The sequence below is a fragment of the Hoplias malabaricus genome, chromosome 18 (genome assembly GCF_029633855.1).
Source record: "Hoplias malabaricus isolate fHopMal1 chromosome 18, fHopMal1.hap1, whole genome shotgun sequence".
NCBI lineage: Eukaryota > Metazoa > Chordata > Actinopteri > Characiformes > Erythrinidae > Hoplias > Hoplias malabaricus.
This window is the reverse complement of record NC_089817.1, coordinates 17,663,527-17,686,906: the sequence shown is the minus strand read 5'-3', so window position 1 is coordinate 17,686,906 and position 23,380 is coordinate 17,663,527. Positions and strand designations below refer to the sequence as shown.

Below are 23,380 nucleotides of genomic sequence, written 5' to 3'. Positions count from 1 at the left end.
AAGTGAGTCAGCGCTCGAAGGATGGATTCTTTCAGAGTCAACTCCTCTTCCTTAACTCCATTTACATTGTACACAGTGAGAACGGGAGGAATAAAGCCAGACACACGGGTCTAGAGGATGGCTTTGGATCCAAACTCAATACAATAATTTTGTACGTTTGACAGCAATAGCTGCACCATTGTACATGACTGTCAGAAAAAAAGATTCTTTTTAAGATTGAACTAAAGAGTCAACTCAAGCCACTTTAGACTTTTAAAATCTCCTAAAACTCCTAAAATCCTCTGCTATAGTGGCAGATATTGCATTTTGCCATTGTCTAAAATTATTACAAAATATGGTTCCAGACCTGTCTTGAGTGCAACACTAAACTTTCAAAATGTAAAGAGGAAGCACTGTCCTGTTTTCATCTGCACATGATTTACTGTTCTAAACTGCAAGTAATTTCCCCATTCAAATGTATCAAAATCAGATTGAAATTATAAGTCATATCCCAATTAAATTGTATCATAATGAAAATGGAATAATGGATTTTTTTCCTCTCTCTTATTAAAAAAACCTGATAGAGCAGTATCGCTTTTTCCATTTCCACATTTTTAATAAAGTAAATCAAATGGTCAAAAGGTACATGAAAAGCCTCGTAGGAAAAAAACAATTGTCTGCACAAACTCGACCTAAATCACAGTACTTTGTCTCCCTCTTGTGGCCATATAAAATATGTGCTTATTAACTCCAAAGACTTTGCCTCATGACGGACATATCAACAGCACTTTATCAGGGAAGCTCTGTCCTGGATGTTTCCATTTTAATGCAACTATAATGTGTCTGACCTGCACTGTTGGATGTGGCGGATGGCTGTGGCATATTGACCGCTCTTCAGGCATTCAAGAATGGCCTGTACTGCTGCCTCTGAGGTGGAGAAGCTGGGCTGGTTGCCAGGTCGTTGCTGTGGATTCTGGTCTATGGCTTCTCCTGATGCAGCCAGTTGCAGATTGACCTTCAGCTCTCCCAGTTCACGAGACATATTCAACAACTGCAATACAACAAATGTATAAACAAAATGAGTATAATAACAGAGCGTTGTTAATAATTATGAGCAATGAACTGCTCATTAATGATCAATACATCTTAACATGTTTTCATTTTTATACTTCAAGTACACTTAAGCAACTGTGTGGAAATCTGTCAGTAATCAAACTTAGACATTTATTCTAAACTGTAAAAAGCATTCTAATATTTTATACATTGTAGTTTAAGGTATTTTTTATTTTATTCAAGTAATTTTACAAACCTCTGGTACTGAGTTTATGCTGCCGACTTTTGTGATCATTTTACAGTAGCACTGAAAAAGCAGCAGGAGCTGGAAGTGCAGTTTGTACAGCCGCTGACACAGCTCCAGTTGCTGTGGAGAACAGAGAAACAGCAGACGTGAGGTGATGATAAATACACACCTTAATAGCCAGGCATACAGACAAATTAATTATAGGCAAAAACATAATCGGTCCATGTATTCTGGACAAAATACTACAAATATAACTTATTGTTCTGTTTGCATTCTACACTGTCTCACAGTTTTATGTTTCTGCTGCATATGGGAGAACTTTCTTGTTTCAAACTTACAGCCAGTGATTCCATTTGCTGCATCGCAAGCATGTCACAAAACAAGAGAGAGTTGAGAGAGGAAAAATGTAGAGTTAATAAAATAGCATGCAAAGACCGCACCCATCCCAGCAGCTCAGCACAGTTCCTGCCATTAAAGCCAGATCACCAGCAATCAGATTACGTTCAGGGGTTTGATTACATATCAGGCAGAAGACCAACAAACCCAAAGTGAGGACAGGATGAGGGAGAGTGAGAGCACATATTACACACAAGAGAAGAAAGAGGGAATGTGTTTGAGCTGCTTCCTACAGGTTATATTTTCTTACAGTATATTTCATTGCAGTGTAGTATATTTTTGGCTGCTTATAATTATAAATAAACTGGAAAATAAACATTTAATGTAACAAATCCTTGTCCTGGCGCTAATACTAATTCTATGTTTGTGACTAGCTGCATTTGCACACGTGTAGTTTAGTTTTGAGAAAGTTTGAAGCTAGGAACAATGTGATGAGGTATTTCTGCAGACCTTCTCCTCTGTGTCTCCTGGTTGACAGGTGATTACTCCATCGTCAGGGCATCTAGGAAATGTGGCCTTGCAGTTTTGCAGCCACTGAACAGGGCAGATATATTCATGTCAGAGGGATATTTATTTTTGTATTTTGCCATTAGCACATTTAAACAGGCTGTGTGAGAGATGTTACTTACTGAGACTGCTGCTTCCTCTCTACTGTTGTATGTGTCCAGATACTCCTGCAACTCCAATACACAAAACTTTATCTTCTCCAATAGCCCATAGGATGTGATCTACAAAGCAAAGAAGTAGAGATGGACAGGTTAAAGAAGTATATAAACAAGCACATAAAAACTAAGATACAGTTCTATAGATTGTTTGTTCTATTATTCTGGGAGTCAGATGACATGAGAGATCTGTGGATAAAACTGATATTTGGATGTAGAATTCACAAGGTAAAACCATAATAGGCTGTAGCGTGAAGGGAACACTATGTATTATTTTGACCTAAAAAAATGACAGCTTCAAAAAATTGTGAGGCTCCTTGGACCTGTAACAGGGAGAAAAGTGCCTCTCGCACTGCTCCCAGGCCTTTTCCTCTAAAAAGGAGGCGTTGACTATGTAAAAGCCACCTTTTACAACTTCTGAATTTTCCGAGATACGAGCCGTGGCTCAGTCAATTTTTTGCTTTAAGGCTTTAAGATGCGAGCTGATATCTGAGTTATGAGCGAGCGAGCTTACACCACCCGCCTTTGGGTAGCCCAGCAATCGTTCAGTTTACTTGGTTATCTGCCGCGCAAGAGTCTCTAAGCGAAAGAACCTCCTCCAACCTCCTCTGCAAATCTCCTCCACCTCTGCCAGCATCTTCATCTGATCTTCAAGGTAAATAGACTTAATAGAACCAGTTTATTTCTTTAAATTCTCTTTTATTATGTATTATTCTTTTTTTTATAGTTTTTTTTTCAGAGGATTTCCCCAAAGCAGATTATCTGGGGTTGTCAACAGTGAACAAAAAAGATCAGCTTTATCTGTGTCAAATGTTATGAAGAATTCATAAGCTCACTGAACATGAATAGTTCTAATAATAGAAAGACATGCAAAACATGCTCATCACATTCTATAAGCAAGTAACCTTTTTTATCCTCTCTTTTCCCACTCACCGTATCAGGATCCACAAACAATGTTGGGCAGTCTGAACATGCCCTCAGCATCTGAGATGACCTCAGAAACTTTGTGCCAATTCCCCTCAGACTGTCTCCGAGAAAACCAGCAGCATCAGAGGTCAGTGAACAAAACTTATTCTGGATGTTCTACAGAGAGAAATACATTGTATTCTACATTAGTGATGAGTCATTGTTGAATCTAAAAGTTTTTTTTTCAAAAAATAATATAAGGGCCCTAACATTTTTCTTATATATAGTTTTCTGTTCTTCTCATCATTTAACACATAGTTTTAATTAGTTGGCCATTAAGACTGATCTATGTAAATAATCTCTATCCTGTTTGGGTTTCTTTATTGCACCTTATTTAAGTGTGAATGGGAAAGGTAACATTCTTGAACAAAATATGAAAATGCCACATTTCTTTTCTGACATCAAATAATAATAATAATAAAAGACAATTCAGTTGTTTGTGCTTTACTTTACTGTAGCAATGCTGTCTAGGCAGAGGTATTTCTATGCACCATATACTCACACTCACTGACATGGTTTCAGGGTTTATGTGTTTAAAGTGGTCAGTATAAGCACATACCTGGAACAAAGTGTAGAAAATGCGGAAGGTGTAAACGGCACAAGAGCCATCTGAGTCACACACCAGCTGGTTGATGTGTGTGTGCCATGCCTCCTCAGCGTCATCACACACTGTTGGCTGAAAGGCAGCTAAGATGGCAGAAAAGAATGGCGAGGGTGGTGGAGGAAAACCTAACTCATCCAGATCATCCCTGTCATCCCCTAAATGGTAGCTATGACAAACAAGAGGAAGGGAGAGGAGTCACTTTTAGCTGTGCATGTAACTGGTATCTATGGCAAGAGAATATATTATTTTCTATATCTGCCCTTCAGAGTATAATAACCAAAATGCAGGGAAATATATTTTTTAAAGTTCTTATCCACAAGGGAACAGTGTTTTCAATAACAACAACATCAACAACAAGAACTACCATTCTACAGAGATTGAGACATATAAGCCAGCTAATATGTGTTTCCCTAACACCACTTAATATAACTGATAAGCCACTATAAAAATTACAGAAGCTGGTAAATTGTGTAGTGAAGCATTTCAGGACATACATAGGCAGACAGTTTGGGTCTATGTCCAGCTCTGATCGCTCAGGTTCTGGTGGAAGATCCAGAGTGAAGCTAGAGCCACAGTCAAACCCCGGCGGCAACTCACTGACATAGAATGAAAGATTGTCTTCCTGCATATTACTGTCTTCATCTTCTGGAAATGGCTGCAAAAACACAACCCAGTCTTTCATTTTTTCCTCACAATTATCTTGAAAGTGTTCAATCAGTGTTTTTTTTTCTTGCCCAGCATTTACATATGCATTTAACTTACAGGTGGAATGACAGTATCGTCTGGCAGGGATGTCCCCAGGCAAGGTGTGGTTGCATTCAGAGAGTTTGGGTCAGCAGATGTGGTGTCATATGATGTGGACAGAGAATCGGTGTGATTGGTGTCCTCTGAAGGAGACAGGTTCATTGTCTAAATTGGAGAAAAGATAATAATAGCGATAATGACTTTGAATATTCTCAATTTATAAAGGAATAATACGTAATTATACATAGATAATAAGGTGTCTATGTGTATAATTATACTGGCAAAATATACTCAATATTGCAACTATATGGTTACTTTTTATACAACTGTATTATCTTACATAATTTACTCTTTGATGCATGTAATGATAAAAGTTTGTCAGTAAATGTTATTACTATAGTAAAAAAATAATTGTTAATATTATCTATTTTGGCCTGTAGAAGGTCTCTAAATTGGCCCGTACGAGTTGAGAGTGGGATAGGCTTTGGCTGGTGGAGTTGGACTCCTCCTCAGATGAGTCGTCCGAGTCATGATGAGGGTCATGAGGTCCGAGGCTGGGTGTGCTGTCTGAGTGTTGGCTCTCCTCCAGCAGCTCTGTCAAGTCTGTGCTGTCTAAGGATCGCCGCCGCACTCCCCAGTTAAAACTGTCCATGATCTCACCCTGCAACACATATACATTCACATCTGAGTTATCTAGACAATACACACTCATGTACCTAATAAGATAAATGTCTCTATTTATTTCAACACAAAATGCTAAAGAAGTGAACACAAGCAATCATACCAGTTGAAGATTTATTGGTGAAGATGTTCAAAAAACATTAAAAAAAAACCCTATTTACTAACACATATCTCATATCTACAATGAATTGTCTATATAACTTAAATGCAGTTAACATGCATTTCTGTGATTCATGACATGGATGTAATAAACCCTTAAGGAACAGAAACAGTCTAGATGAGTACCGCACACACACACACACACACACATGCACAGAGTGCCTCTAGAACAGCAAGACCTATAGCAATCTCTACAACAAGCACGAACACAAGCATGCTTACCTGCAGTTCCTGAGCAGCACAGGAGAGAAAGAGAAAGAGAGTTATCCACACAGTGAGAAAGACGAGCAAGAAAGCAAACCAAGATATAAAGACTGAGAGTGAAGACTGTTAATGCAGCACCAGTGTTATGAAAGGAGAAAGAGAAGGAAAGAGACACTACAATAATGGTATCTGGTTAGACAGTAGAATAAGGATAAAACAGCATAAAATTCAACCTTGTGTCTGAAACAGAAGGATAAAGGTTTAACTGCAGAAAAATTATGTTGTGTTTATTTATGTATATATGTTGTGAATATCCTGGGGAAAAATATCCACATGCTACCTAAAAAGTATACAATCTACTTTAACAATAACAGATAACAGAACCAGGTTTTTGCCAGGGATTATTTTGTACAGCACTTATTAAAAAGTCCAATGATGTATTATTTCAGAAGACTCAGTGGCTGGCTTTACATGTCTCAGAGGATGCATGTGTTAGCATTCTCCTAAATTAATAGCACAGCAATTGTAGACTTATGTGTGAAATTAAAAAGAAAGTGAGCAAAAAAAAAAAAAAAAAAAGAACTCCTTCTAATATGGTCAAGTACGGTAAGGTACAAGTGCAGTCCAACCCAAGTCTTCCTGCTCACTCACCTCTCCATCCTCTAACTCCACATCCAGGAAGTCAAAGTCTCTGAAGACGCGGAACTGCTGTTCTGAGGCTGTGTCATCCAGCGTGTCTTCTCGTGTGCCATCCTCCGATGACACCTGGCTGGGCTGACGCTCCATTAGCTCCAGATCACCACAAGATGAGAAGATCACCTAGGAAATGGGGCAATGCATGACTTTGGACTCAGCATTATTATTTAACAAATCATGAGCCTGATGTACAGTGGACCAGTACAAGTTTCATTGCAAGCCCTAGCCTTATGTCATGGTTCCTATATTTATATATATATATATATATATATATATATATATATATATTTTTTTTTTTTTCTTTAATATCAATCTTGCTCTTTGTTTACAGTAATGTTAAAATGGTGTGTATGCTTTATTAGTCATAGCAATTACTCCCTAACCTGTATCTTCAATGTTGTCTCTGTTAGATATTAGGTATATGAACTTTTGAACTTTCTTAGACCAATGTACTTTACTCAGTAAAGTATTAGCAAGTCTGTTAGACCAAATGTTAATTATTTCATCAAGCATTCGGAAGTCTACAATTTAACTTCATACCAAATATTCTAGAGGCAGTTCACACTCAATGTTTAATCATCTGAGTCAAAAAAAAATCACCTGACCAAAAGGGCTTTTGTGTACTGAAGTCTAGGATGCAGGCAGTTACTCTTGAGTGGTCCTCCCTATTTTGTAAATGAATTACAGTTTCATAATTTCATGTGATGTTGGATAGATACTTGTGAAAACCCTGAACAGAGTAATTAACTTCATCTTTGTCAAAATAGCCTGATGAGTGGATACATGGATGTTAAACTGATTACATTAAAAATCATATGCACAAACGCACTTTGAAGTGTTCACTTACAGATGGGTTTTTGGTGAGTCCAACCTCCTGGCCACACAGAGTAAGCACATTCACCAACTTTTCTCGTGTTCGCTTCTAGGAAAAGAAAAGAAAATGCTGGTGTTAGTTCTGGGTGAAGCTCAAGTACTTAAAATGTGTAATGTCAATGTAAATTTTAAAAACACATTATAAACAGTTTTAAAATTATTTCTCAAATTTTACTTGCTTTTATTAATTAATCATATTTAATGTAATATGTTTCAGTCATACAATTATTATTAGCTATCAAAAATTATTTTGTATATTTAGTATTAATATTTATTTTTTATGTGACATTACTTTTATTTTAATTCTGATTTAGATTTTACAGCTAACATTATCATTGTTTTAATGTTACTACATTTTGTATGATTTTATTGTTTTTTAGCCATAATCTTTTGCATTTTTATTTTCACTTGCATTCATTTTCATTTTTTCTCCCAGTGTTATTTTTATGGAAATATTATCAACACTGTGTTTACATTACCTGTTTTAATTTTGTCAGTACACTGTTTTCTTTTAAAATACTGTCTAAATGCATTGAGCTGCATTTATTAATGACAAGCACAAAACATATAAGTAATAATAATAATTATTATAATAATATATGCATTTAAAATCCAAACATGAAGAAATACAGATAACATTAAATGTATTTTGCGCACAGCAGTTTCTAAAAATGACTGTTTAAATTGCTTAAAACTTTATCTAACTGCGTTTGGCATTTGACCTTAATTTGGCTGGCCTGAAAATGTCTGAATGATAAACACCCTCTAATATACACAACCCTCTAAAATCAGTTAATTCAGAATTTGAAGTTTAACAAAGACCTTGAACATGTACAAAGACATGAACATACACAAAACATTTTTGTTTTTTGCAAAATCACATTACATAAAAATATGATTTTTTTAATCAACTTGGTGATCATTTTCAATTGTTGTATAGGCTTTTTTACACATAGTGTTGTGCATGCACTCATGACAGCCTGTCTAAAGGTAATGAGCCAGTGTGTATTGTGCATTACCTGTGATGACTGAGGCCTCTTCCAGCTGACAGGAACAAGGACAGGGTTGGAGCTGGAACCGGATGATGTGGAGGAGGCACTGCGTGTCACTGCAATGGCCCGAGCTTTCCCGTCTCTACCAGCTGAGCCCTGCAGCTCATCATATCTACGTCCAATTACTGGTGTCTGTACACAAAAGCACACACTCTTTACCATAGACGCAATATTAAATGTATAAGAATAATATAAAGAATTATGTTGAGTTTACTGTCAAAATGGAGAAAAATCCCTTCTCAAAGTGTTGGTTCAGCAAGAAATCATTTTGATAAGCTTTTAGCTAAAATCATTTTACTCTCAAAGCAGTAAAATATACTATACACAAGGTGTGCTTTCAAAACATCAAAATATTAGTTTCTCTCATGTGTCCACCAAAAAATCAAACAAGCATAATAATAAATATTAATAATAAATAAATATCCAAAAACAAGTATCAACATATGCTCACCAGCACGGATACGCAAACATTCTCCCACACAGCAACCGTGCATCCAGATATTAAATACACAACAGACCACTAGACCTAATCTCTCCAGAAGCTGTGACTCACAGGCACACAGCATTAAACAACCTAGCCTTCCTGTAGATAAGCACGACAATTTCATGTGGAAACACAGACTAATTACTGAGGTCTTTATCAGTTTAGGCTCACTCCATCTGGACAGGATATCGCTGCTTTCATCAGGTCACATAAGAGCCTGAGACTGGGAAATGCAGCATACAAGTGTTTTCTAGTTCTAGGCCTGAAGAACTGCACTGCCCACTGCAACATCATACTGGACTCACTTAGATATAAAACACAAACCTTCAAGTGTCTTTACAAGGGACAGGATAACAAGAGAACAAGAGCAAGTGATCATTTCTTTCCACTGTTTTTTTCTTGTGTACTGTTTATAGTGTAGATCAATATTTTCATCCTGTTAAATTCCAAGAAAACAGTTCCTGGACCAACACAAAAGCTAGCAAATTAAATACTGCCCTAAATATCCTCAGGTCTGAAGAAGTCTCATACTGTGCTGGGAGAAGAACAAGCCAGAAATTTGTCCTTGGCCCTTTCAAGTCAGAAACAATTTCCTGGAATTCAGGAGGTTTTCCCAAAATCTGTTGGTTCTCACACCCACACATATTGGACCACATTAGCCTCCAGAACTCCACCCAGGCTTGCCTTGTCATGAGTGCAATGAGAAACACAAGATACATTTGCAAATTCACAGGTAATCCATTCAATTTGTAGCTGGGGTTTGGCAGCTGATTTGAATTTGTCTGTATGAAGAACACCCAAACTACTTATGCCATATCTCATTAACAGAATTATCAGTCAATATATAATTCTTTAAAAGAAGTCTAAACATTTTAAAATAGTGTTTTTCTTTGCAAAACTTCAGAAAAACCTGTGTACTGTACAAAATGACTGTCAGAATGGTGGTTCAGAAACAATGAATCCATGCCCTGAGGAGTAAAAACACATTACACATCAGAATATTGTTTACTCAGAGTACTCCATTAACATGGAAAAAGTGTGTGCACAGGAAAAAAAATGGTTAAAAGTGATGCAACATGGTCATGTGTTAGCACATGTGAAATTCGGAATTAATTAAAAATGCAATTGCAGTAAATATCTATCTTAAGAGGGTCAGCTGAAGTTGCTGTATCACTGGTTACAGACTACATTAAACACATTGGGGTGTTTTTCCAGACAGGGATTCAACCTAGACCTGGAGGAAAGAGCTTTTTCAATTGTGATTTTCTATTTAAAGATATAGTCCAGGACTAAGCTTAAAAACTATGATTTAAAAAAATTGTACTTAATGAATTAATTTATTTTTACCTCAGAGATGTCAAAGTGGAAGTCCAGTGTTTTGCCAGGCAGGGCTTTTGAGGAGCCATCCCACATCATGCGGCTGACCTCCAGATTGGCCAGATCCCCATGAGCATAGGAAGGCAGGGATAGACTGGCTGAGCGAGACACTACTAGCTTCAGCACGTTTAGAGCCTCCTTCCAGTGGACAGTCTGCAAAATTCAAACATCCACACATATGGGTAGTTTTGCTCCATGTTTTTGTGTGTTTCAAAACAGACTAACAGATTACATTTCTGAATATTTTAAAGATGCCTTATACCTGTACAAACTTCTCGATAGTTTTAAGCACCTCTACGTTGAAGGGTTTGACCTGAATGCCTGCCAGGTCCATGTGACTCAAAAGACTGTAGATGATTTGCAGCAGAGGCTGTTGCATGCTGGGTAAACCCTTCTCCAATAACTATATGATTGGGGGGGGAGGGGAGATAGATAGATAGAGAGAGAGAGAGAGAGAGAGAGAGAGAGAGAATAAAAATGTAGCTGTATTATTTATGCATGTTATTTTTCTTTGAATATATAAATATATAAGTAAATATGTAAATATACAATCCAATATAATTATTTTCACAAAAACATACCCTATTTGGTTTCAGATTTTGCATGACTGTGATATTCTAATCCTGTGCAATTTTGCATTTTTCAAATCATTTCTTGATTACACTTAATAAAACTGTTTGATATGCCCACAATGATGAATGTAGATCAGCTGATATATTTTAGATAAAAAAAAATTTATTCTACAATGCCGTTCATGTTTTATTACTGAATGTAAAACCACAACAATAATTAATGTCACAAATGATTCCTAATTTTTTCCAAGTTTTGCTTTTCTTGAGCAGAAAGTATATCCAGGGAAGCCACTCACTTCAGCCATGTAAGTGACCATGCTGAGTGTGATGTCAGAGAAGGCCTCATGTAGGTAGCGGCAGACCACGCTGACCCAGGAGAAGGGGTCTCTGGTGTAGGATCGGGTTTTATACAGGGTCATGACATGAGCCAGATGAGATAGCTTTGTGTTCCTCTCTTTCTCTTCCAGACAAACCTGCAGCACAAGATCACATATACTCAGTCTAATTTATTTTGACTGGTGAACTACATGGCAGGATTCCATTAAGTCTGGGTATGAGAAAAACAGAATAGTTTTACATTTCATAATAGAGCATGTTATACGAGACCTGTGCTATCCTTTCGGCACTTTCCTTGCAGAACTGGGTTGGGGAGTCAAAGTGCTGCACCAGGTGAGGAAGAAGACATAGCACATTCAGAGGAAAGCCTGAATGTGGACAAAAATAAGAGAAAAAGAAGCGATGAAGCACAGAACATGAAGAAAAAGTTAAAATCTAACGAGGCTACAAAGCCAGTGGCAATATCCATTGTCCAATTAAAAGTACTAATCTAGAATCAGCATTCTAATCTTCATAACTCAATCCTTTTGGACTTGAACCATGCCTGACACTGATCCTAAATCAGTAGCTTTATACTGCCCGAATTATGGTTCATATTGTTTAGTAACAATACACATGACAGAACATAAGTCCCACAGAGACCAAAATGTGTTTGCAGAATATGAGTACTGCAGAATATGAGTACCTATAGCCTGAGATGTGTCCACCACTGGTACTCTGGACACAGGTGTAAGCTGGCAGAAAAGCTGCAGGGTGAGGTCACTTGTCGCTGGTGAGGTGAAACCCTTGAGCATCAATTGCTGCAGCCCAGCAAAACCGCTCCACTTCAGCTGAGCCTGGAGTTTCTCCAGACGCTCTCGATTCTCGGGCAGCTCCAGAGGAACCCGTGCCAGCAGCTTATGCACAAGCCTCAAGGACATCTGATACTCAAACTCGAAATCTGACTCCATTAGTGAGACAGCAACCCAGAATATAGTGGCCAGCAGGTTGGAGGGGTGGCTGGCATGGGACAGGTCAGTGACTGCGCTGCCGTCGGCACGGTTGGATGAAGAGGATGAAGCGCTGCGTGCTGAGCGAGCAAGGGCCTGCTGAGTGCAGGCCTGGATTCGGTCGAGTGTGGCACTACGAGGAGGGTCTGAAGATGAGCGCTCTCCACTCTCTCCAAACTTCTTGGGGACGGAGTAGCTCCGCTGGTGCCGGCTGCGTTCTCCCGTGCCGCCCTCCTGGAGGAGGTTCAACTGACCTGTGCTCTTGCGGTTGCAATTCAACTTGCCACTGACCAGAAAGTCTGGAGATGAGGCTCTGTGGGAAGAGAAGTGTTCATGTCATATTTTGAGTTGATGATAAATATATTAAAATATATTGAAAATAAATATATTATCTGTCTATACTAGTTGTGTGTTATAACACAGTTTTATACAGTTTCACAGAAATGTGAATTTTTTATGTGTCCAGTGCTGAAATATTGGTCGTTTGAAAAATGATAACATTTATGAAATAAGTCATAATTACAAACACTGTATATTATTGTATATTAAAAGGGACATACTATACTACATTTTCACATGTTAACAACATTTCCTGAGGTCTTAATTATATGTCTGTGACAGACCAAACTAGTCTGTCTTTTCACTCATTTAAAGACACTGGGGCTTTGTAAACACATCAGATTGGTTTCCAGCATGAAAACAGACTGGAGAGCTAACAAATGGTGAGGAAACATTTTGTAAATTTTATAAAAAGTGTTTTTACAATCGTGAAATGTGCCTTTAAATGATAATAATACACTGTTTACCCTTAGACAAGAGCCCAGGAGCAACATGTGTGCAGAAGCTTGTCTGTTTAGTCCATTTTGCTAAGCTATTTTTTCTTCTCCATTCTAGTTTTTCACATTTTTCTTTTCAGTACTCTTTTTTCCCCCTGCATGTTTATACTCTTGTACTCTTTCACGCTATCCAGTGCTGTTACTGGAGATATTCAGATGAGGGAACGGTACAATTCTGAATTCTCAACACTTGCTGTAAGAAGCTAAGCAAAATCAGAAAGGTTTATTTAATCCAATTTTATTTAGACAGCCCACAAAACAGTCTGGTTGCCTTTTTCAGTTTTGGTTTGGTAGGCACTCAGTTACTCAGTGCAAATACACAAATGTTTTTTTTTTAAATAACATGTCCCATTTAAAAAACAAAATGTATTAAGTAACACTAAAGCCTCACCTAGTCAATGCTGCCATCAGGTCACTGTTTTTCAGACATTCAGCCAAATTATCCACTACAGACTCCAGAGTAAGCAATATCTCCATTACATAACCCTGAGAATGATAATCACATATGAATACAGAAAACAATATTTTCACATACACAGAGCTATTCACATACACACAGCTATTCACATACACACACAGACAGATGTGCACACACCTGCACCTCATCACCATGCTCTCCCACCACCTCCACCAGTCGTGACAGCAGGTCGGAGATAGCGTGGGCAGAAAGTGGCTGCCTGAGGGCTCTGAAGATCTGAAAAGAGCGCCCGGCATAGTGTCGGGATGAGCTACATAAGGCTGTCTGCAGAGCCACATCACTCAGCTGCTGCTCCAGATGAAAGTCTGCAACAAACAAAAACTATGGTTAATGTAAACCAGATTACCAATCATATATTGAGATTAATTAAGTATGTTTTTATCTGACATGTGCTGACCTCTTACAATTAAGAGCCCATACAAGGGCCAACCTTTCAGTTCCTCACTCTTATAATGACATAAAATTGATTAAACTTTGTGGGGTGTCCTCCCTTTCCTATGTCCTCCTTTCAATGGACAATCACAATTCAAAATGCTGTGAAGTCCAGGACTAGGTTTAATCCCTGTTTAGGAAACCACTCCTAAAATGTATAAGACACTCATGAGTTTTAGCAATTGTAAAAAAGTACCTGACTTAGACTCTTTGAACACAGACATCACATGGCGCAGGAAGTTGCTGAGCTGTTCGGCACTCTTGGAGTTGGGGTTTTTCGGAGTGATGTCTTCATGGCACCACAGTGGTCCAAAGGCCCTAAGTAACGACAGGACAGTACTCCAGGCACTGCACCACCACAGAACCACCACCAAGACCAAAGAAGGTTAACGGCAAGGCTAGCATATAGTCCTGCCCAGGGCCCTGTTCTAGACACTAGCCTGCAGCATAATCTTGCATCTGCTTCTAATATTAAATCATTATTATAGCCTGGTGTTTTGCCTTTGTAATTGATTGATTTGCACAAGAATTTGATGCACCACTTAACTGGTTCAAGTAACAAGAACACTTATGCTTGACACTGAATTCTTTGTTGATTGCCATATCGCTGCTGGTCAAAGAAAAACATGTATTGCCAATACAGTAACTTTACAGAAGAAAAACAAAACCTTCTTAATTTTCAGTTAAGTCAATGTAAAAAGATATTATTCCAAGAAATTCTCTTTCATATCTATTTCATTTCTATTTGTCCTTTCATCACAAAATGGGAAGGACAACTGCTGTATTCAAATGATGTAGTAAACAAAAAATCCATAAAAATAGAGATAAATATATTTCTCTGGACCTTGGCAATAATATATATATCTTGGCCATTTCAAGGTAAATAAATGTTCATTACGTGCATGTCACTCGTCATAGATCAGATCTCATCATAGACCAGATGAGTGGTTATTATGTTCATGTCATATACCTGGTGGTGAGAAACTCAATGAGTTTGTTGGTTTTCTCCTCAGACTCAGTGGAAGACTCCTCCAGGTCCTCTAGATCAGCAGTGATTTGAGGGAGGTTTCCTATGCTGCCACCCAGACTTACGCTGGAGGAGGTAGAGGAAGAGCTGAGACCTGAATCTGCCACAGGAGATGCCTGCCACTCCCGCAGGAAGTCCAGCCCTCCTGAATGAAGACAAGAACATAGAGAGACCATCAGAGCAGTGTACTACAAGATATGAATATAATCATAATTAGGGATGCACAGATATTTAATTTTCTGGGTCGATACAATAACCGATAATTAGCACCTTGGAGTAGCCAATACAGACATTCATAACCAATAAGTTTATCTTTTTGTAATTAAAGCAAATTCACATTTGATAAAAGCAAAGCAAATCGTAGGGTGAGCCTTTTCTTAAGTATTTGTACAGTTCTTAACTTTTTAATTTTATTTGTTTAAGTCGTTCATTTATATTTTTATCAAAGATTTCCAGCTGGTTCCCCATGAATGGTTTCTAGAGGGGCGTTAATTAGTGCAGCAACTGATTACTTAATCCAATATATTGTGCATCACTAATAATTGCACATAGCAGTTTGCATCTTCTAGCACCACCCCCGATGAAACAAAGGACATCTGTCAAATAGTTAGGCTGGATTCATGTTAGTTGTTGCCAGCTTTATTGACTGAATTATGCTGCCTGAAAGCCTGCAAAAAACAAACAGGGTAAATAAAACAATGCTTATTTTGTGCTACAAATCACATTTAATACAAGTATGGTGTTGTATTAATTTTCTAATTAATTCTACATGTCCTCTATCATACAATACAATGACATATCTGTCATATCTTATATTTGTCTAATGTTTAGCATCTGTCAAAATCAGGGTTCATTTTGTAGGAATTACAGCAATAATTTTATCTTTTTACACATCATGTGTCACTATGTCCCAGTCTTATTAGTGGTCAAGTGAAAAAGCCCCTGAAGACATGGAAGTGTGTAATTAATGTGATAAAATCTGACACTTGAATGAAATGCTAGACAGCATACCAAAACTAATAACCTGATTTGGTATGACAACTAGTCCAACTCATTTGATGTTTCCTTTGAAACACACTTGTCTGCCTCGCTCTTCTGTCTTTTACTGTTAACATGCAGAGCTGAAAGACATATTTTCAATTTCACTCTGTAATGCCTGTCATTTACACTCAGTTGGTGGTTAGTTGTAAGTTTTTTGCAAAGACTGGCTCTGTTTGTTTTTATATATGTAGATAAGACATAGTTCATCACTCTAAGACTTGACACCATAAATATCTTTATGCCACACATCAAGCATAAAATCTGATAGCATCAGTTGTTATGTCATATGAAGATGTTTTTGAAATGTTTTAGCTGCAGCCATGGCAGTGTGCTGGGTTGTTTCCACCCTCGTGTGCGTAGACTGGACTTGTTGGATGAATTGCGTGTGGTTTGTATTTGCACATTCATTCCACTAAGGTGAAACATTTCCAGGACTTCATATTTCACACTCTACCTGTGTGCAAGTACTCAGGTTGAAAGCTAGACTTGACAGTGAGAGTTTTGTTGTCGCTGATCTCTCTGGTGAGCAGTAGCACGGAAGCAATAACTTGAAAGTTGTTGTTGCAGGAGAGGGCGATGAGCAGGTGCAGGAGCAGCCGCTTGCTGTGTTCAAACACCTCTGGCCTGTAGTGGTCTAAACCTGAGTATGAAAACATAATAAAAAAAACCCACAGCAAAATTAATAAACTGAATGGTAGACAGTGAAAAGAAAAACAAACAAAAAAAAACAAACATGATATATAATGACTGGTTGTCTGCTGATACCAAAAACCTATTTAATAAATAATGTAAAACATTAATCTGAGCATTCCTGCAATAGCTTTAGCTGTAGATAAATATCATGACAACAGTTCAACATCAAATGTCAGAGACAAAAAAGGGAGGACAACAGGTGATGACGACACAAAGAGTCTGAGAGAGATAAGCCAAGGGTGGAAGGTATTCCTTTCCCATCCCTGCTGTTGTCCCCCTTTGTAATCAGTAGAATTTTTAACATATTTGACATAGGTGGGCCATGTTATTCATTCTGCCTGGAAGTCTCAATTACAGCTGGGAATGTGTTGGTGACTAGAAAGGTCTTTGACATGAGTAGTATTGGCAAAGAGATCCATGAATTGAGGCACACACCCTTAAATACGCATAGGCAAACAGCAATAATGTTACTATTGGTCATATAAAAACATTATTTTGGTAAATAATATAGTTAAATAAAGTGTATTTGTATAAAAACATTATTATATAAAAATACTATTGCTTTCTTATTTAGAAAGGAAAAATCAAGGAGGAACAGAAAGATAAATAATAATAATAATAATAATTATAATAATAATATATAAACGTGTTAAACACATATATTTTGTTACCGAGAAAGAGCGCGTGCAGCAGAAGTGGCAGGTGCAGAGCCCAGTCCTCTCGCACGCTGTGATCTACCACCATCTCAGTCATGAATATCACTGCAATGTTGCACCTGCCAACAAGCATCAGCACTCACTTGAGTTCACATAGTACAATCAAATCTCATTTTACACCTATGATTTTGAGTTCCATAATGTCTGGGTTTGTACAGGTCACCACACATAGCAGTCACTATGAGTTAGAGATGTAAGTTTGATGAAGCCATGGCTTTCAAGACTAATGTCAATTTGTGCATCTTGATAAAATGTTGTTTAAAGGCTGCAAGCGTGAATGAATCAAAACTTATACATAAGAATTAAAGGAATGTCAGTGGTATACCATGCTGTTGTACATAAAGTCTCTGTTTGAATATGCATATGGTTTAGGAATATCTGTTCATATGATAAAATGCTTTATCTCACAAATAAAATACTTTATCTCACAAATAAAGACACAAGGTTCATATATTATGAGTTGATATTAAATGATTGTGTGTATAGGGCATGTTTATACCTATGTAAATATATAAGTGTGTGTTCCAGCATATTTCTATAAAATAACAGAGTAAACAAGCTTCCCCACCTGTGGAGAGGCCCTCGTGGTGTAACAGTCTCTGGTAGGTAGTCCACTAGTGGAGCCCAGCAGCCTCCGTTAACTGGCATAGGCAGAGGATGGGGCCGATTAGTTTCCAACACGCTGAGTAGCCAGCCAGCATATGGTGGAAGAGGTTCATCTGCCAACATAATTGCAAATAAGCGGTCATCAAAAATATATTACCCTAACTCTTTGTGGATGTTACACTTATTCCGATGTTTGATTAGGAGTTAAGCCCTATTAAAACAGGGAAGTTATCTGTCTCTTCATCCAGTATGACGTAAGTTCAACAGCACATTTCCATCTGATGAATGTGTGTCACAGAAGCGTATCATTAATCTTGACTAAGTGCTCATGTGCCTGTCTCAAAGCAGTCATGCCAAGTATGCAGGCCTAGCAAACCCATGATTCCCACACCCAGACTGCACACACACACAGGCTTGTGCTTGTAACAGAAATTTCTTATTTGAGAATATTGTGGAAAATAATCAGGGCAAACAATTAAATACGGTTTATGGGTAAATTTACAGTATTTTATTTTATTATTTATTATTTTCCAAAAATATTTACACAATTTTATGAGTGGATTTATATTTACTATTCAATGGTATGGTTTAAGTGTCTGCTTTTATCCAAGGCCTTTTCACCTGATAGCTTATAGTCAAAGAGCTGACTAACAATCTTTTACTAACACCAAAACCCAAATTCTGTGATTTTAATATTTTAAGGTTTTAAAATGTGCAACAAAACAAAGTGACCTTTTGAACAGGCATGACACTTGCCTGCAGCAGTGATATCTGCCTGAACAGCTGAATTTTTAGAACATGTAATTTGTGCTAGTTACAAAAATTGTTAGTAAAATATTTGTTATTAGTTATGTTAGTTAGTTATATTAGTTATGTTAATCTACAAATTATTCATTCCCATACTCACGCACATGAACTTAAGTTAATCTGGAGATTATTATTATTATAATTATTATTATTTACCAATAATATGGAGTGGTTACTTAATCAATAGTGTTGTAGATAATGTAAGACTCTGGTGTAAGTGTAATAGTGTAAGACTCTGGAGTTCAGATGGTCAAAAATTAATGATGACAATGTACTTACTTTTCTCCTCATCATAGGATCCTCCAGAGCTGTTGCTGTAACGTGACTCTAACCGGTTATGGGCCCGAGCAGCATTGCTTAACCTAGACAAACACATACACACACACACACACACACACACACACACACACACACACACACACACACACACAAAGAGCAGTGGTAAATTGCTAAAACATTTTATTGTAATAAGCAGTCAGGTATTTAGGAATACTAAAATACACTTAGATAAGTTTCAAAAACGAGAACCAGAATAAGACAGAACAGATCATTTAAATTTGACACTGACCGTTCTTCATTCTCTCTGACTATCTTTGCTTCATCTGTCTCCTGGAAGTTCTCTTGGCCTGCCACTACCGTGTTGCTGCTGGATGTTGTACCTTTATAAAACAAACAAACAAACAAACAAACAGACAGACAGACAGACAGACAATAAATAAATAAATAAATAAATAAGCAAGCAAGCAGACCTAAACACTTTCAAAGGTAGGAACTGCAACAGCTCCAAATAACCCCTTTCTTAACCAAAAATGCAGAATTGAATGTATTTATTCAATATAAACTGTAAAATGAAGTTCTCTAATATTCTGAGTATGTCACCTGAGGCCACAGCTGAGATTTTGCTGCTGGCAGCGAAGCGGTAGAAAGGTGGGTTGTCGCAGTGCAGAACTACAGGGTTGACTGGATCAGTCTGCTGCAGTTCAAACAACAGCTCTTCCATGGTCTGAATGGTGTTGTTTCTACACAGGTAGATCACCACTTTCTTAATCTGGAGGTACAGAAAAAACATAAGCCTTTATGTAGACAAAAAAAGCTTTTTGGAATGTTTCATGTTTTTTTTTAAATGTTATGGTCTCTGGGGGGCTCCTGTTTCCCCCACTGTCCTCTGTATGTGGACTGGCTACTCAAAAAGTGTCCATGGGTGTGAGTGAATGTGTGAGTGTGGGTTGCCCTGCGATGGACTGGAGCCTCTTTCAGGATGTGTTCCTGCCTTGTGCCCAGTGATTCCGGGTAGGCTCTGGACCCACCACAACCCTGAACTGGATAAGCGGTTTATGACAATGAATGAATGAATGAATGAACTTCTTTGGTGGTCTTTGGTGTTAAAAACAGGCTTGTGTTAAATGCCAGTGTAAATGTGCACAAAAATTTGTACATAGTTTCCCCAGCAATAAGAAAACAAAATCATTCCAACGACATACACATGATAATGATAATATTATATATTATATACTATTATGTAATATATTACATCTCCTCCATGAAGACAATAATACTGTATGTGGTGTGTGCCCTTACATAAGGCAGTAGTGTGGTGTCACTGCTGACCCCACACAGACTGATAAGAAACTGCAGTGTGATTCGCAGATTGTTGCTCCATTTGTCGTTGGTCACCAAAGCGTTCCATGCATTCTCCATCTCTGGGCCTGGAAGCTCATCACCATACTGAAGAGAACATACAAATAGCACTGAAAATATACTGTTTATAAATTAGACCACCTAATACAAAGGAAATACAAAGCTTTAACCAAGGAAAACAACATTTAATCCCAAATTGTGTCATTTAATGTTGTTACACATTATGTATATGTTGTACTGATATCAATTCATAGGTTAAATACAGTGTTAACTGTCTTTAAACAAACAACTGTCTTTAAACAAATTTTGAGGCAATGTTTGCTGTTGTTTTTAAAAGCATGCATTACCACAGGCTGAAAAGAAATACAATGTACTACACCACCCATGTCACCCGTCAACAACCCATATATATATATATATACCTTTGCAGTCATGTACATTAGGTTGTTAAGAACAAGAGACGTGGCCTGCAGGGAGCCCCAGCCATTGCCTTTGAGCCAGTGTGTGAGGCCAATGCCATCTGTCTGCTCTCTGGCCTCATCTTCTGGAGTGCAGGGGCTGGACGCTGGGGGTAATAGTCCAGTGTCCACTAGCTCAATGTTATTCAGCCATGGCAGCAGGTAGGTGAGCATAATCTGCCTGCCGTTTGGGTGAGTGGTGGGGAACCTCTGGCTGACCTCTGTGCACAAAATATGTGTGGGAAAAAATAAGGAGATGTAAACAGAATCAGTGCCAGTTCCCATAGAGAAGTGTAAAAGTGCGCAGTGAGCTGGGACTATCTTCTCTCACATTGAGCTACTTGCTTACTCTGTGGTTTTCTGACTTACAAGCACTACTGCTAATAAGACATCTACTACATAAAATAAATGGGTTTTAAGAGGGTAGACTCATAAAAAACAAACCTACCTGAGAAGAGGGGCAGAGTGAGCTCTGGGTACATGCATGCGAGCTGGTTGGAGAGTTGTGAGAGAGAGACACTGTAAAGAGGAGGCAGGGGGCCATGGGTGCCATATAAGATATTTCCTGACTTCTGCCCTACAATCCTCTTAGAGTACACTGATAGCTTTGCCTCCAGAACCTGCACAACAGCCAGCAAAATAAACAAAACAATGGAAAATAAGTAAAAATTTGATTATACAAGAGATATAACCTACCACCTACATCTTACAGAAAAGTCCCTGTAATATGATATAATATGCAATACTTAAATACGGGACAAAATAAGATGGTAAGAAATAGACAAAGTCTCTTACCTGCATGAGCTGCATAGAGATTTCATAGATCTCTCTGCTGGTGTCAGATGATTTAAAGAGCACCAGGTTCAGCAGTGTCACAAGATCACAAGGATAGTTTCTGAAGCAAAACAATAAAATCAATTGAATCTTGTGTGCTTGTACATAGTAGATATTCAAAATGTATAGCTAAAAGTAACACATACACCGATCAGCCATAATATTATTATGACGGCTTCTTTGATTCTACACTCACTGTCCATTCTCTCAGGCCAACTAACTCTGCAATCAGACACTGTAGTCCATATGTTACTCTGCATGTCAGGACCCCACAAGACCCCCACTGAGCAGGTATGATTAGGGTGGTGGATCATTCTCAGAGCTACAGTGACACTGACATGGTGGTGATGTGTTAGTGTTTGTTTTGCTGATATGAGTGGATCAGATACAGCAGTGTTGGTGGAGGTTTAAAACCCCTCAATGTCACTGCTGGACATAGAATAGTCCACCAACCAAAAAGAGTATCCTGAGAGCAGCATCTTGTGGTCACTGATTAAGGACTTGAGGATGACCAACACAAACTGTGGAGCAACAGTTAAGCTACTGTCTCTGATTTTACATCGACAAGGTGTAGGTGTGTCTAACAGAGTGGACAGTGAATGGAAACAGGGTTAAAAAACTCCAGCAGCAATTATTTATTAATTATATTACAATTATTTATTTTAACTTAGGATGTTCCTGGAGGTAACAGATCCTATATAGATCAGTATTTCTCCTCTGATAAACCTCAGGAATACAGGCCCATATTTGTGTGCTTCCTATTAGTATGCTTGAGAATGTGATATCCCTACCTGCTCCCACACACTGTAGCAATAGCTTTGAAGCAGCCTGAGGCCAGCTGGTAGGAGCCTGTGAAGCAACGGTCCACTGCCCAGTTGAACAGATTCACCTGATCTGGGTTCAGTTCCAGCAACAGTATTACAACCTCACAACCCAGCTGATGCACCTGCAACATGGGATGTTGGCAAAAATTAAACCTACAAAATATACATGCATGCCTTTACCAATGAAATCTTCTATGGTGAGATGATTACTACATTGAGATGAGTCTTACTCTCAAGTCGTGGCAGCCAAGTATATTGTCAAGCCATTTGTACAGATAGCCGTCGGAAGAGAGACCCACGTTATCAAATACAGGCCCGCAACACAACACTGCTGACATAGCCTGGAGCACAAGACACACAAACATTCACTTAGACAGAAATATTGTGTTTCTGCATTCACTTTAGCACACACTTAATTACAAAGCACACACAATCAATGTCCTGTTGACATGTTACAAAATTGAAAAGGCATGTTTGTTAATAATCGATGAAACCAAACTCATCAATCTCAGTCTCAGAGGAAAGTAAATGTTCAAAATGTATACACAGGTAAGAGTGACAACTAAAATTGAATGTAAAGCCAAAAAAAGTTTTTTTCTGTATATGTACTATGTAAATATAGATGCTCAAACACAACCAAAAGGTTTACAGACCAACCCATCTAAACAGGTTGATTACTATCCAGAGTAGAGTAACACATTCACTTATTTACTTATTTATTTACTTTCTGTAATCACTTTGTCCTGTTCACAATCATAGTAGCTCTGGGGCCAACCAAGGTTGAAGAATGCACAGTATTGGATGTGATTAGGGCTCGCTCCAAATATTCAGCTGTTTGGATATTCGTTCATTGGGTATGTATTCGTTTTTTAATTTTGAGATTCAGGTATTTGTTCTTTTGGATAAGTCTGGCTAT

The 23,380-nt window shown here is 38.0% G+C and overlaps 1 protein-coding gene across 9 annotated transcripts in view; it reads right to left on the bottom strand.

The window, feature by feature from the left end:
* Nucleotides 1–23,380, bottom strand: part of fryb (furry homolog b (Drosophila)) — a 74,631-nt gene that overhangs the window by 2,075 nt on the left and 49,176 nt on the right. For 4 of the 9 annotated variants that reach the window (XM_066650261.1, XM_066650254.1, XM_066650255.1 and 1 more), the window contains exons 28-61: nt 22,695–22,805; nt 22,432–22,586; nt 21,602–21,701; nt 21,255–21,426; nt 20,771–21,027; nt 20,289–20,435; nt 19,590–19,758; nt 19,279–19,369; nt 18,990–19,072; nt 17,866–18,016; nt 17,253–17,356; nt 16,343–16,528; nt 14,791–14,992; nt 14,017–14,168; nt 13,506–13,693; nt 13,302–13,396; nt 11,771–12,387; nt 11,356–11,453; nt 11,046–11,222; nt 10,440–10,580; nt 10,148–10,330; nt 8,284–8,448; nt 7,239–7,313; nt 6,347–6,514; nt 5,115–5,312; nt 4,670–4,816; nt 4,402–4,562; nt 3,863–4,073; nt 3,271–3,420; nt 2,305–2,403; nt 2,126–2,209; nt 1,618–1,635; nt 1,289–1,399; nt 828–1,030 (exon numbers count right to left, since the gene is read on the bottom strand). In XM_066650261.1, the coding sequence (XP_066506358.1) occupies nt 828–1,030; nt 1,289–1,399; nt 1,618–1,635; nt 2,126–2,209; nt 2,305–2,403; nt 3,271–3,420; nt 3,863–4,073; nt 4,402–4,562; nt 4,670–4,816; nt 5,115–5,312; nt 6,347–6,514; nt 7,239–7,313; nt 8,284–8,448; nt 10,148–10,330; nt 10,440–10,580; nt 11,046–11,222; nt 11,356–11,453; nt 11,771–12,387; nt 13,302–13,396; nt 13,506–13,693; nt 14,017–14,168; nt 14,791–14,992; nt 16,343–16,528; nt 17,253–17,356; nt 17,866–18,016; nt 18,990–19,072; nt 19,279–19,369; nt 19,590–19,758; nt 20,289–20,435; nt 20,771–21,027; nt 21,255–21,426; nt 21,602–21,701; nt 22,432–22,586; nt 22,695–22,805 (5,369 nt within the window). The remainder of the gene's footprint in view (nt 1–827; nt 1,031–1,288; nt 1,400–1,617; nt 1,636–2,125; nt 2,210–2,304; nt 2,404–3,270; nt 3,421–3,862; nt 4,074–4,401; nt 4,563–4,669; nt 4,817–5,114; nt 5,313–6,346; nt 6,515–7,238; nt 7,314–8,283; nt 8,449–10,147; nt 10,331–10,439; nt 10,581–11,045; nt 11,223–11,355; nt 11,454–11,770; nt 12,388–13,301; nt 13,397–13,505; nt 13,694–14,016; nt 14,169–14,790; nt 14,993–16,342; nt 16,529–17,252; nt 17,357–17,865; nt 18,017–18,989; nt 19,073–19,278; nt 19,370–19,589; nt 19,759–20,288; nt 20,436–20,770; nt 21,028–21,254; nt 21,427–21,601; nt 21,702–22,431; nt 22,587–22,694; nt 22,806–23,380) is intronic. The other 5 variants (XM_066650257.1, XM_066650258.1, XM_066650260.1 and 2 more) reach the window with 3 other exon arrangements.